The sequence below is a fragment of the Medicago sativa genome, chromosome 4 (genome assembly GCF_051527215.1).
Source record: "Medicago sativa cultivar Bolivia chromosome 4, Bolivia_mono, whole genome shotgun sequence".
Classification (NCBI taxonomy): Eukaryota; Viridiplantae; Streptophyta; class Magnoliopsida; order Fabales; family Fabaceae; genus Medicago; species Medicago sativa.
Window position 1 is genome coordinate 5,454,070 of NC_140752.1, and position 14,884 is coordinate 5,468,953.

The 14,884-nt window shown below is 39.3% G+C and overlaps 1 protein-coding gene and 1 long non-coding RNA gene across 3 annotated transcripts; one reads left to right on the plus strand and one right to left on the minus strand.

Moving 5' to 3' along the window:
* Positions 1–6,283: 6,283 nt before the first annotated feature.
* Positions 6,284–9,572, plus strand: LOC146925722 (uncharacterized). Of its 2 annotated transcripts, none has more exons than XR_015008086.1 (5): positions 6,284–6,614; positions 7,524–7,907; positions 8,250–8,525; positions 9,004–9,129; positions 9,234–9,572. It is a non-coding gene; the product is annotated as an uncharacterized LOC146925722 (long non-coding RNA). The 2 variants fall into 2 exon arrangements; XR_015008085.1 differs by having other exon boundaries at positions 8,258–8,525.
* A 608-nt stretch (positions 9,573–10,180) lies between these two features.
* LOC146925723 (uncharacterized) lies at positions 10,181–14,167 on the minus strand. The gene has a single exon (XM_085701446.1). The coding sequence runs from the start codon at positions 14,165–14,167 to the stop codon at positions 10,181–10,183; it is 3,987 nt and encodes a 1,328-aa protein (XP_085557572.1).
* Between the last annotated feature and the right edge of the window lie 717 nt (positions 14,168–14,884).

Consider the following 14,884-nt stretch of genomic DNA (forward strand, 5'->3'; position numbering starts at 1 on the left):
AGTCCCCGGCAACGGCGCCAAAAACTTGATAGGCGTTTGGCAAGTACACCAAATACTATCGAAGTAGTAAAATATCGATCCCACGAGGACTGTTTTTAATCTCAATAATTCAACTACGTTGTACTTTAGGATGTGTAAAAGTTGTTCTGATTTGCCACTAGGCAGTAGATTGATTTGGTTTCAATAAAATAATTGCTGAAAGTAAAATTGGTTTTAAAGAATAAGAGAGAGATGAGTTTAGGTCTTTCGAATCATCGATGTTTCCCTAATTGGTATGTTGCACCTATTCGTATGAATGATTTTCTAGTCCCATGATAGTTAACAAAATAGTCTTAATCAATCCCTTGAGTTAGGACCCTCTTCTCAAACTACAGCCCCTAATCCCTTAGGTGGTCTATTAATCTTTGAAGGTTTAAAGTATGTTAACCTAATATCACTAATAAACGATTATCCATTCCTAGACTAACCATGTTTATTAGAACAATTCAATAGGTCTAAGTCGAAAGTTATGGTCAGTAGTCATTCGTTCTCACAAAATCATGTTTATATTTGATCAGGATATAAAAAGGATTAAAAACAATTGAATTGAATAAAGACTAGAATATCATTCACAATAAATAGAGTTTCACAACATCGTGTATCAATTAGGGTTACAAAGAATCATCTCAGACCTAACCTCTAATGGATTTAGCTACTCATAATAGTGTTTACAAATAACATAATCATTAGAGGTATTAAAACATACACAAAGTGGTTGAAGGATGAAGAAATCGTCCTCCTTGGCTTCCTTGCAGTCACAAAATCGCACTTTGCTCTCTAGAATTCGTAACCCTTGTTTTTGGAATAGACTTCAGCTTAAATAGGCACAGAATATCGCCCAAATCGTGTCACGTTTTAAGTGAATCGTGACACTTTTTCACCTTGTAGAGCAAGAAACTGAATTAGGGTTTCACCAAATCGTGTCACGTTTTACCAATCGTGACACGTTTCCTTAATGTCGAACCCATGCTTCTGGTCTTCACCAAATCGTGTCACGTTTTTGAAAAATCGTGACACTATTCCTTTCTTTGTATTTTCTTCAATTTTTCTGCTCTTTTTGCTGCATAAGTCTTCTTGTGAACTCCATTTTGTGATAAAAATACACATAAAATTACGTAATGACAAGATGTCATCATGCTCAACAAGCTTTGCAAGCACAAACCATCAAGAAGGATGGATATGACAAGAATTCAAAGCAGAGAGGGAAAGGAAAGTGGAAGAAAAGAAATTGGGGTAAGCCTGATGAAAAGGGTGAAAATTCAAAGTCTGGTGCAGGTTCTGGCAACAATCAGAACAAAAGAAAAGATTTTGATAAGATAAAGATTCAGTGTTACAACAGTGAGAAGTTTGGACACTATGCAAATGAATGTTGGCATAAGAAAGATGGAAAGAGGAACCAGAAAGGTGAAGAAAAGGCAAACATAGCACAAGATGGTTCAGATTCTGAAGTAGTTTTGCCGATGGCTACTACATGTGATGGAAATCCATTATGTGAAGATTGGTATCTTGATTCAGGGTGTTCAAATCATATGACTGGTCATAAAGAATGGTTGATTAATTTTGATTCCTCAAGAAAAACAAATGTTAGGCTTGCTGATAACAGAAACCTTGAGTCAGAAGGTATTGGCGATATTGCCATAAAGATGAAAGATGGAAGAAATGCACTGATAGAAAAGGTGTTACTGGTTCCAGGAATGAAATGCAATCTGTTGAGTATTGGGCAGTTGATTGAAAAGAGGTTTTCAGTCACCATGCATTGCAACACCTTGAATCTATATGATAAACAAGAGAATCTGGTACTGAAGTCAAAGTTAACAAAGAGCAGAACCTTCCTGTGCAGCATTCAAAATGCAAGAGATGTGTGTATGTCAGCAGCTTCTGAAGAAGACTCAAACTGGTTATGGAACATGAGTTATGGTCATCTAAATTTTAGGAGCTTATCACACCTGAGCACTAAGAATTTAGTATCTGGATTACCAGTTTTAGATGCAAATAAGAAAACCTGTGAAGCATGCTTGAAGAGTAAGCAAAGTAGGCTCCCATTTGTGTCTGAGAAGCCTAAGAGGTCCAAAAATGCTTTAGAGATCATTCACTCTGATATTTGTGGTCCATTTGAGGTACCTACAATAGGTGGAAGCAAGTACTTTATCACCTTTGTAGATGAGCATACCAGAATGTTGTGGTTATACACTATAAAGCTAAAGAGTGAAGCTTTAGAAGTGTTCAAGAAATTTAAAGTCTTAACTGAGAAGGAAAGTGGAAAATCAATTAAGATTTTAAGAACTGATGGTGGTGGAGAGTATACCTCTAAGAATTTTGAAGAATTCTGCAACAGTGAAGGTATATCTCATGAAGTGACATCTCCCTATACTCCTCAACATAATGGCTTAGCAGAGAGAAGAAATAGGACAATCCTTGACATGGCCAGAAGCATGTTAAAACAGAAGAATATGCCTCATATGTTTTGGGGAGAAGCTACTTACATTCTGAACAAATGCCCAACTAAGAAGCTGAAAAACAAAGTGCCAGAAGAAGCTTGGAGTGGAAGAAAACAAAGTGTCAAACACTTGAAAGTGTTTGGCTCAATCTGCTATAAACACATCCCAGATGCAAAGAGAAGCAAGTTAGATGATAAAAGTGAGAAAATGATTCTGCTTGGTTATCATTCAACTGGAGCATACAAGCTGTATGATCCAATAAGCAAGAAAGTTCACATCAGCAGGGATGTAGTATGATGACATGCTGTCATTACGTAATTTTTAGGACTTATTGTGACATTTTGATAGAGTTCTCATGCAATTTATACTATTCTGGAGTGCAAAAAGCTAAAATATTGAAGTCTGTTTGAAGGAAATCGCGCCACGCCAATTTCAAGCCGTGCTGCGATTTTGGAAGCAAAATTTCATCTTCCCTGTTTAGAGGAAATCGCGGCACGCCAATATATAGGCGCGGCGCGATTTTGACGGGTCAGGCCCATGACTTCTATAAATACTGCACTCAATCTGAAGAACGGGGTTACGATTTTGGAGAGCAAAGTGCGATTTTGAGACATCGGAGACAGCTAGAAGGACGATTTCTTCAACCTTTTACCAATTCATGTATGTTTTAATTATTTCATTGATTATGCTATTTGTAAACTCAATTATGAGTAGCTAAATCTCTTAGAGATTAGATCCGAGATGAATCTTTGTAACCTTAATTGACACATGTTGCTGTGAAACTCTATTTTGTTTATGAATTCAATTCTAGTTTATTCAATTCAATTGTTCTTAATGCTTTTTATATCTTGATCACATATAACTTGATTTCGTGAGAACGAATGACCACTGACCATGGCTTTCGACTTAGACCTAATTGAATTGTTCTAATAAACAGGGTCAGTCTAGGAATAGATAATCGTTTGTTAGTGATAATAGGTTAACGTTCGGTAAAACCTTCAAGAATTATTAGACCACCTAAGGAATTAGGGGCTGTAGTTTAAGAAGAGGGTCCTAACTCAAGGGATTGATTAGGGCTATTTTGTTAATCATCGTAAATTAGAAGAGGATTCATAACAAATAGGTGCAGTAGACCAATTAGGGGAACTTAGAGGATTCGAAGGATCTGATCTCATCTCTCTCCATATTTTCTTAATCAAATCTTTATCTTCTCTTTTATTTGATTTCATAAAATCAAACCAAATCTACTGCCTAGTGGCAAAACTAAAATAAGCTTTACACACCCTATTTCTATAACGCGATTGAATTATTGAAGTTAAAAACAGTCCTCGTGGGATCGATATTTTTACTACTTCGATAGTATTTGGTGCACTTGCCAAACGTCTATCATAGTAGTAGTTGAGAATGAAGCCTGGAAATGGGAGAGTGACACTGAAATAAAGAATGTGAACTCACATATCTTCATTGAATCAGATCAGAGTGAAGCATCTGATGAAGATATGGAGGCAGCTCAAGATGATATAGAGATTGCAGCTGATTCTGAAGTTGATTCAAATGATGATCAAGCCACACCACCAGTTGTGAGGCCACAAAGAAACAGGCATGCTCCCAGAAGACTAGAAGATTGTGAGATATTGCCTGATAGTGTAGTGAATAATGAAGGTGAACTCATTCACTTTGCATTATTAGCTGATGCAGAACCTCTAAACTACAAAGAAGCAATTCAAACTGAAGTTTGGAAGAAAGCTATGATTGAAGAAATCAAAGCTATTGAGAAGAATAACACCTGGAAACTTGTTGAGTTATCTGAGAATAAGAAAACCATAGATGTCAAATGGATTTTCAAGGTAAAACTAAATCCTGATGGGTCAGTTTCTAAATACAAAGCCAGATTGGTTGCTAGAGGTTTCTTACAGAGATATGGTGTTGACTATAATGAAGTATTTGCTCCTGTTGCTAGATTAGAAACAATAAGATTGGTAGTGGCACTTGCAAGCAGCAAAAACTGGTCACTATCACACTTGGATGTAAAATCTGCATTTCTGAATGGACCTTTGGATGAAGATGTGTATGTTACACAACCACCAGGATTTGAAGTAAATGGGAAGGAGCACATGGTGTACAAATTACATAAAGCACTCTATGGCCTAAAGCAAGCACCTAGGGCATGGAACAAGAGGATTGATCAGTTCCTACTTCAATCTGGCTTCAGGAAATGCAAAGCAGAATATGGTATGTATGTTTAGAAACTAGCTGATGAGAACATAACTATAATCTACCTATATGTAGATGATTTACTAGTGACTGGAAGTAATCAAAGTGAGATTGAGAAGTTCAAACACACTATGAAGTGTGAGTTTGAAATGACTGATTTGGGAAGATTATCATATTTCCTTGGATTTGAGTTCACAACTAGCAAAGCAGGCATAGTGATGCATCAGCAGAAGTACATTGGAGAACTGCTTGAAAGGTTTCAAATGATTGATTGCAATATTGCATCAAATCCATCTGAAACAAATGCTAAACTGGATGAATGCAGTAGTGAAGAAAGGGTAGAGTTCACTAAATTCAAACAGATAGTTGGATCACTGAGATACTTATTCAGTAGCAGGCCAGATATATGCTTTGCAGTAAGTATCATTAGTAAATTCATGAATGATCCAAGAAAGTCTCATCTTACTGCAACAAAGAGGATACTGAGGTATGTGAAAGGTACACTAAAGTGTGGCCTACTATTTCCAACTGTTAACAAAGGAGGAGAAGCTGAACTAGAGGGATACTCTGATTCAGATTGGTGTGGTGATAGATTGGATAGAAAGAGCACTTATGGCTACCTATTCAAGTTCAATGGTGCTGCAATCTCATGGTGCACTAAGAAGCAACCAGTCACTGCTCTATCTTCATGTGAAGCTGAGTACATTGCTGGTACATTTGCAGCTTGTCAAGCAATATGGCTTGACAATGTGATGAAGGAACTTAACTGTGAAGTTAAGAAACCACTGAAACTGAAGATTGACAACAGGTCAACCATCAATTTGGCAAAGAATCCAATTGCACATGGCAGAAGCAAGCATATAGAAACCAGATTCCACTTCATCAGGGAACAAGTCTCAAAAGGAATGATTGAAGTGGAGTACTGTCCTACTGAAGCTCAATTGGCAGATGGTTTCACAAAGGCTCTGAAGATTGATAGGTTCACTTGCTTGAGAGATAAGTTGGGTCTCATTGAATGTTAGGATTATGGATTAAGAGGGGTGTATTAGTTTGTGTGTTTTAATCCATAATCATGATTAGCAAACACTTAAGAGTTTAGTTTGTTACAAAGAGTTTAGTTTTGTTACAGAGATTGTTTAGTTTGTTACAAAGATTTAACAGCTAGTTACAAATATTTAATAGTTAGTTACAAGAGACTTAATCTCTAAGTCATTGTATATATATAAATACTTCTAACTCTTTCATAACAATGTGAATACAATTGTTCCTTTCAATATTTCTCTCTCTCTCTCTCTCAAATCATAACAAACTCATCATCACCTTAACCAACTTCATCTTCTCCATTGAAACCCTAACCCTAGTTTACAGTTATTGCTTACGCACCAAGAAACCATTGCTGCGCTAATAGATCACACTACAAGAAAATCCATGATATGCTACCGTAACTATGCTAGGTAATATAATGGTAGTAAATATCTAAATAATTTGCTACCATTTGAGAGATATTAGCTTTATTTTTAATTTTTTTATGTTTAAATAAATTAGTGTCAAAAATCCTTTTTTTAAGGGGTAAGAAAAAAGGGGTCAAAAAATATTTTGGTTTAGAAAAAAAAAACAAACCCATTCTCTTTAGAAACGCACAATCGCGAATGGTGATATCCATCTCCACGGTAGCACCGATCACCACCGTCGCCGTTGCTCGCTCCGATCACCACCGTCGCCGTTGCTCACTCCGATCACCACCGTCTCTCCAATCTACTACGCTCTATCTCTTGTAGAAACCAGAGTTTTCGTTCTTGTCGATTCCATGGCCGTGAACCTCAAAATTCTTTGTTGATGTTCAATCCAGCGAGTTTACCACCACCTTATTGGCATTTCCGATTCACATTATCTGTTCTCAAATTTTCGGATTTGTGTTTTTCGGTAAGAACCCTAATTTTTGTAATTTCACCTCAATTTCATCTTTTATGTGACTTTTTTCGAACTTTAAACCTGTAATCAAGCTAGTAGTCAAAGTTGTTGGTATGATGCATCAAATTATAAAGAAATATTCATTTAGGGATTATTTGGATAAACAGCTTATTTAGAGCTTATAGCACAAGCAGCTTATTTAGGGCCTGCATCAAATAGCTTATCTTGTTTAGCGCTTATGTGTAAAGTTACATAAGCTATTTTTATAGCAAATGATGAAATAAATTTAAATTCATTTTGTATATGCTATAAGCTATTTTCGTCGTTTATCTCAGAGAACTTATGAAAATAAGCTGTTTTCAAAATTTATTAATCGTTTGTGGTCATAAGGTATTGATATGCATCTGAAACTATCAGCTCATGATTTTGTCATGATTTAACTGCATAGTATGATATGCTGATTAGTCGTGTTAGCTTGCTGAGTTGTGTTGAAAGGTAAGTGAATCACTATATTCATACGTTGTCGCCTAATAATTTGAAATACGATTTAATTTGATTTAATTACATGCGTTGGTGTCAGACTTGTCTTATTAGGTCATGTTATAATTTGTTGAATTGCTGAGTTGAGGTTTTTATTATTATGGCTGGTATAGGTGGTACTGTTGTGTTGGTGTGTTGTTTATGTTCCTGATTGTGTGAGAGCCATTTCATGTATATAATTAAGAAAACTAGAAAATACTAGTATAAAACACAGCATATTTGAAAATACTATTATAAAACAGAGAAAATTTTGTTCCAAATTTTTTGATTTGTTGATTGCTCAATCATTGAAATTTGCTTCATTTAGTTACATGGTTCATAAAGTTAATTTTAAATTGAGTTTCTTTTTAGTTAAAATTAAAACTTCTCTGTTTCTTGAAGGTTACCTGATTAATACATAATGTGAAGGGCACAACATGCATCCAGCAGCTACATTTAGAAAGGGTTGGCAACAATGATGACACACATAGTGTACGCGTTGTATTCAAATAAGAAAAAGGAACTCTATGTAAATGGACTCAAGGTTTGATGTGTGGCCTTACCTGGCAACTTATGCAGAGGCAAATCCCATCAACATGTATATTTTATAGGTCACTTGGATTGAACATTTGGAGATTGAAGACAAAAATCCAGTTCACAAGCTCTACAGAAATGTTATCTAGAGTGGAGCTGCATTTGGAGCTGAAAGATGGCTCACTTCACTTCAGAGGATGTGTGAAAGGCTTGCTTGTTCTATGGTTTCAGCCACCCGTGATCTCGGTGGAGGTATATATATATATATATATATATATATATATATATATATATATATATATATATATATATGAATATTATAGTTTTAAATATTGCAATCTCCAATCGCGATTGTGGCTACAATATAACAATTTTAGAGACATCGGCAACATGATTGTGGACACAATATAACTGTTTTAGAAGTCTAAGCAACTGCAATCGCGGTTGCATTCATTGAATTTGTTAGCATTTTACTCCAAGTTTTGCAGCATAACTGCAGCTCTAATTTAGAACCATGTACATATGTATCAATGTATGAATTTCAGTCATATTTAATTTTCTTGGCTTGTGATATGAAAGTCATGGTTATTGGAGTTTTTCAGCGATTCCCTCACCTGAGGGAAAGAGCAGCATAATGAAGCTAGCACAAAGGATGGTAACTAATTTCTGTGCAAGCATAAGTGCATCAGCTAGTAATAGATGGACCATACTTTCAGCTTTGAATGAGATTGGAGTCAGAGTTACTGTTAGGAAGAGTACAGAGTTTGGTTTGGGGTCACCTAAAGTACGTGTATGCAAAAACAACTTGGTGTGTGAAGCTTGTGTAGCAGAGGAAGGAAATGTGACTTAGTAAACTATGATAAGATGGAGGTAATTAACTAAAGTTATATTAACATCATATATATGTGTGTGTTATAATAATTAGGTGTATATCTTAATATTATTGATTGATAGTTAGATGCAATGCTGTATTATTATTGATTGTTGTTTAGTGTAAATAGTTCTTTATTTTACTATTGATTGATAGTTAGATATACCATACTGTAGTATTAGTGATTGTTGATTAAATAATTCTTCTTTATTAGTGTAAATATTTTACTATTGCATGTTTGGAGTTGTAGTACTGAACTTCAAATACATTGAAATTAAACTTGATTCATGCACGAATTATTAAAGTATTGTTGAACTAGTAGTGATGTCAAAGTATTAAGATTCATGCACGAGTTACTAAAGTATTGTTGAACTTGATATTTTCTTGCTACTTTTCTATGATCTATTACTTGTGGTTGAGTTTTTCATAGATGCAAATATTGTTTGCTAACCTTATTGTTTGTATGAAACTGCTCAGGACATGTATAAAAAGGCAGCAGAATTTTGGGCAGAATTAAGAGTAGAATTGTTGTCAGCTAGTGCCTTCCTAAATGATAAGCCTAATACTAGTCAACTATGACAATTATACTGGGCAAGCCACCAGGTATTAATATTTAAGTGGTGCCTGAATACACAGTATCTATTTTGATATGTCACTTGTCCCTATAATAAATAGGACTGATTTGGATATTCTGCATGAATTTTCAGGGAAGTTCCCTAGTCTTGTTTCCAACGAATAATATCTTGAGACTAAGGTCAATAGGACTGATGCTATGGTCAAATTCTGGCTTAAGAAAGTGCCCTGCATGGAAGTAGATAATGGCAATGTCTTCTCGAGGTTACTATGTATTAGAGCATTAATAATAGTTTTTATTTGTGTTTTACCTCTCTCACTTTACTAAAACATGTTTACTGAAATTAATTTAAAATAGCCGCAAAAGGTGATCGATAGTTTCAAATTTATGTATTTGTTTATGATTGGTTACGGATAGGCATTAAATTTTGCAAAATTTGTTTTTAAAATTTTGCTATCGATTTGCTGCGAAATTGCTTCGAAATGTCCTCAGTTTTATTGCTATAGATTTGTTGCGAATTTGCTTTGAGAAGTCATAGTTATGTTGCTGCGGAAAATTTATTTTGAATGCTTTTTTGCTGCGGACTAACTAAATATTTGCTAGGATTTTTGTTTTACTAGCTACGGATTTATTAGGAACAAATTCCCTAGCAAATTTGTCTCTCAATCCATGCTACGGCTGATTCAATAGTTATTCCGTAGTATATCTCTAGCCAAACTGGTTTACTATAAATTAGCTACGGGTTAGCTACGAAATTGGCCATAGCAAATCACATATTTTCTTGTAGTGTCATTCAATAGTATTCTTGTATTGTAGAATAATATCATCAAATCAACCACTATAAATATAGGTTTATCTCCCATTGAATCTCATCAAGGATAAGTGGAAGAATGTATCCAAATTTTCCTACAGAACCACTATAATCTCAACAAGGATCCTATCATCAAATCTAGGCTTACGTGAAAATGTGTACTCAACAATGATAGTGATTCTGTAGGCAATTTTTTTCGGTAATTATCATTAACTAGATATTTGAACCATGCGAGCACGTACTATTATTTTTTGTTAAAGGTAAGAGAATCAGAGAGTATGATAGTGAACTTCAAGAAGCACCAGGTGGGTCTCGCTCTCCGCTAGACAACGCAACAGGGGGCTTGTTCGACCACGCTTGTAGAGTTTTCCTGAGATGATAGTGAACTTTGAAGCCCTCTTTCTGACTATCTGCTCTTCGTCTTTGTTCTTGGGTGTAAAAGAGCCGGTTAGATACCTGAGTAGTGGCTCCATCCAGCCAACACCTTCTTCGACGATGTGGTGAACTGTTTCAACGTTGGTATTGGGCGCTGAGATTACCTCTTGGATGACGGTTCTGTTGTTGCCCGGACGTTTGGTGCTGGCGAGCTTTGCCAGTATATCTGCTCTGGAGTTCTGTTCTCGGGGCACGTAGATAGCTTCAAAGAAAACGAATCTTTTGGCTAGGGCTCGCACCTTCCCCAGATATTTGGTGAGTTGAGGGTCTTTCGTCTGGTACTCGCCCGTAATTTGGCTTGTTATGAGCTGAGAATCACTTTTTGCTCGTAAGTTTTCAGCCCCCATTTCCTGCGCCAATGTCATGCCGGCGATTAGAGCTTCGTATTCTGCCTGATTGTTACTTGCTTTGAATTCAAACCTGAGGGATTGTTCTATGATAATATCGTCGGGACCTTCCAGGATAACGCCCGCGCCACTTCCTTTCAAGTTGGAGGAACCGTCAACAGATAAAAGCCATACAAATGGGACCTCCTCTGGGGGCGGGGAGGTGAGTTCTACCACGAAATCTGCTAGGACTTGGGACTTTATGCTTCCTCTTGGTACGAACTGGATGTCGTACTCTGATAGTTCTACGGACCAGGCGACCATCCTTCCTGCCAGGTCCGGTTTCCCAAGCACTTGTCTGATGGGATAGTCTGTTTTTACCACTATCCTGTGACTTTGGAAATACGGACGCAGTTTCCTTGCTGTAACGACTACGACCAGAGCCAGGCGCTCTAGCTTCTGGTAGCGCAGCTCGGCGCCTTTGAACACTCTGCTGACGAAGTAGATCGGCTTTTCTCCTTCTTCTGAATCTTCGACCAATACCGTACTCATAGCATTTGTGGAGATCACCAAGTATAGAAAGAGGATGGAGTCTGGGTTTGGTCGCTGAAGGATTGGCGGGCTAGATAAAAACTTTTTTACTTGTTGAAAGGCATCCTCACACTCTGGTGTCCACTTAAATTTTTCCTTCCTTCTAATTGAAGCGAAGAAGGAGAAAGCTTTGTCGCCGGCGCAAGACAAGAAGCGGGACAGGGCAGCCAGCCTTCCTGTCAACTGTTGGACTTCCTTTATGTTGGACGGGCTTCTCATGTTGATGATCGCCTGACACTTATCTGGATTTGCTTCGATACCTCGCCTAGTTAAGAGAAAACCTAGGAATTTCCCAGCCTGCACCCCGAAAGAACACTTTGATGGGTTTAATCGTATCCGGTACTTCCTTACTTGCCCTAAGATTTCTTCCAAATCTTCTGTGTGGCTTCCTCCTTCCTTTGTTTTTGCTACCAGATCGTCGATGTACACTTCCAGGTTACGTCCAATCTGTTGTGTGAAAGCGGTGTCCATAGACCTTTGGAAAGTGGCTCCAGCGTTTTTTAGGCCGAAAGACATGACTTCATAGTGGTAGTTCTTGGTGTTAGTCATGAAGGCTGTTTTGGGGGCGTCTAAAGGGTCCATTCGTATTTGGTTATAACCAGAGTAGGCGTCCATGAAGCTCAAGGTGTTGTAGCCTGAGGCACTGTCAATCAGATGGTCAATGTTTGGGAGTGGGTAAGGGTCTTTTGGGCATGCGGAGTTCAGATCCGTATAATCCACGCACATCCTCCACTTCCCGTTCGCCTTCTTTACCAGGACGGTATTGGCCAGCCATGTTGGGTACTTTATTTCGCTGATGAAGAGGGCGTCTACTAATTTCCGCACTTCGTCGTCCACGGCTTTCCTTCTTTCCTCGCCCATCTTCCTTTTCCGTTGCACTACCGGTTTCACTCCAGGCTTGACTGACAAATGGTGACAGGCGATGTCGGGGTCCATTCTTGGCATTTCAGATGGGTGCCAGGCAAAGAGATCCAGGTTTCTCCGTAGTAAATCGACGAGGGCGATCTCTTCCTTCTGGTTTAGAGACGTGCCGATCTTAGTTGTCTGATGTGCTTCTGGACCAATGGATACTTCCTTCAAGTCTTCGATGGGCTCGAGGCGCTCTTGTTGGAAGTCTTCTCTAGGATCGAGGTCTATCATGTTGACCTCGTGAGTTTCTTCATTACTAGACTTCTTCCTTGTCTTCTGTAGTCTCAGGCTATTGTGGTAGCATTCTCTGGCGGTTTTCTGGTCGCCTCGAATGGTCCCGATCTTTCCGTTATCCAGGGGATACTTCATGACCAAGAACTTTGTAGATAGGAAACCCCCCAAAAAGTTGAAGGCTGGACGACCAATGATAATGTTGTAAGAGCTCGGCGAGTTCACGACGAGGTACCTTACTCGGATGGTTTTTGAATGAGAGCCGCTCCCGAACGTTGTTTTGAGTGTGATGTAACCTCTTACGTGTACCTGTTCGCTTGTAAAACCTGCCAGGGTTCCCTTGAAAGGTTGTAGCAGTTCCGGGTCCAATCCCATTCGATCGAATGTATCGTAATATAGGATGTCTGCCGAACTTCCTGGGTCAATTAATACTCTCTTCACATCCCACTTGAATATTTGCAAAGTAATGACCATGGGGTCGTCGTCGTGCGGTATGACGTCTTGGAAATCTCTGGCCGTGAAAGAGATGTCAGGTTCACGCCCAGAGTTTGGGGTTTCGTATTCTTGGCACAACATCACCTGCCTGACGTATTTCTTTCGTGATGAATTGGACTCTCCGCCACCGGAGAAACCGCCCGAAATGGTGTTGAGCGTGTGTCTCTTTCCTTCGCTCCCTTCATCTTTTTTTCTTTCCATCTTGTGTTCGCTTTCGCCCTTCCTGTCCTGAGCGTATCCTCTTAATTTTCCATTCTGTATCAGCTTCTCTATTTCTTGTCGTAGGTGTATGCATGAGTCAGTGTCATGTCCCCGTATTCGGTGGTACTTGCACCATTTGTTTTTGTCTTTTCCCATGACCTCGTATCGTGGCGGAGGCGGGTCCGGGATCAATTTGGCTTCATAGACTTCCTTCAAAATGCGCTCCGGTTTTGTGTTGAGAGGGGTGAATTCCTCCGGACGCGGGTAGGGCCTGTAATTAGGTCTTCGGTAAGGAGTGTGATCCCTACTAGATGATGGTTGGTAAGGTCGCCGCTCCGAGTTGGACGTTCGTTCCTTGGCGTCTCTCGCCCTCTTCTCAGCGTTGCTCTCTTCTCCCTTTATGTAACAATCTGCCCTTGCGATTATTTCCTCCATGGAATCAGCGGGCTTTTGAGCGAGTGATTCATTGAACTGTCCTGCCTTCAAACCGTTCTGGAAGGCGCCCACAAATACCTCTTGGTTGGGATTGATGACTTTTATGGTCGTATCGTTGAATCTCGCCAGATAGTCTCGCAGGGACTCATTGTGTCCTTGGCGAACATTGAAAAGGCTGGTTGCGGGTACTTTGCGATGGCGACTGGCAGAGAATTGTTGGATGAGTTTCCTCGTCATGTCCGGGTAGCTGGTGACAGAGAAACGAGGGAGGTTCATGTACCATCGTAAGGCGGCCTCGGAAAAAGTACCCGCCAGTAATTTGCACTTGAGGGAGTCAGGGGCTCCGACTACGGACATACGAGTGTTGAAAGCTGTCACGTGCTCCATAGGGTCGCTCTTCCCGTCGAAGACGGAGAGATGGGGTGGTTTGAAGTTCTCTGGAACCGGTGCTCCCCAGATCTCGGCGGACAGAGGCTGCGGCTCTGGATCGTCCATCTCGCCGTGGTGGGATTCCTCTTTTTCCTCCAGTTGTTTCTGTTGTATGTTCTCCATCGAAGCCTGTAGGGCGTCGTTGCGATCTTGTAATTGAGCGAGTTGAGTTCGCATGGATTCTAACTCTTCGGCTGTCGCCATGATGAAAGGCTTTTCTCTAAATCGTACGTGAGGTGCGATTTAGGTTTGCAAAGGAAAGGGGTTTCCAAGTCGTAAGGTGGTCTTACGATTCAGAGGTCTGGTTTTAGGTTTTCCAAATCACGATTTGCGATTTAGAAACGTGGTCAAGGCTAGTTTTACCTTTTCCCACAGACGGCGCCAACTGTACTTGCAGAAAAGTACGGTAAGGAATACTAGGATTCTAGGGTTTGGACTGATGATTAGATACCTTGAGACTGCTCTCAAGAGTGTTATTTATAGCCTGTTTATGGGTTTGGGCTTTGGTTGCTTGGTTTCCAAGCAACCGGGGTATTAGCGTACTTTCGATGATTTTGGAGGGTTCTAGAGACTAAGTGAGGCGGCGCCCTCATGGAAGACGCGCCTGGGCCTGTGGCCCTTCTGGGGGGCGCCCAGGCCCTTACGGAGGGCGCCCAGGTCTTTATGAAGGGATTTTCCTTCTGGAGTGCGCCTAGGCCCTTACGGAGGGCGCCCAGGTCTTTGCGAAGGGATCTTTAGCCTTTAGGAATATTATGACGGTCCAGTTTGCTATGAAAATATTTGTGTGATTTTTGTTATTTGAATGTTTTTGTTGTTTTTTGAATAATGATATGAAAATTATATAAGCAGAGATATAATATTAATAGTTGATTTAGGACCAGAGCACTCTGGATTAATTTAATTAAACAAGGACCAGATCGT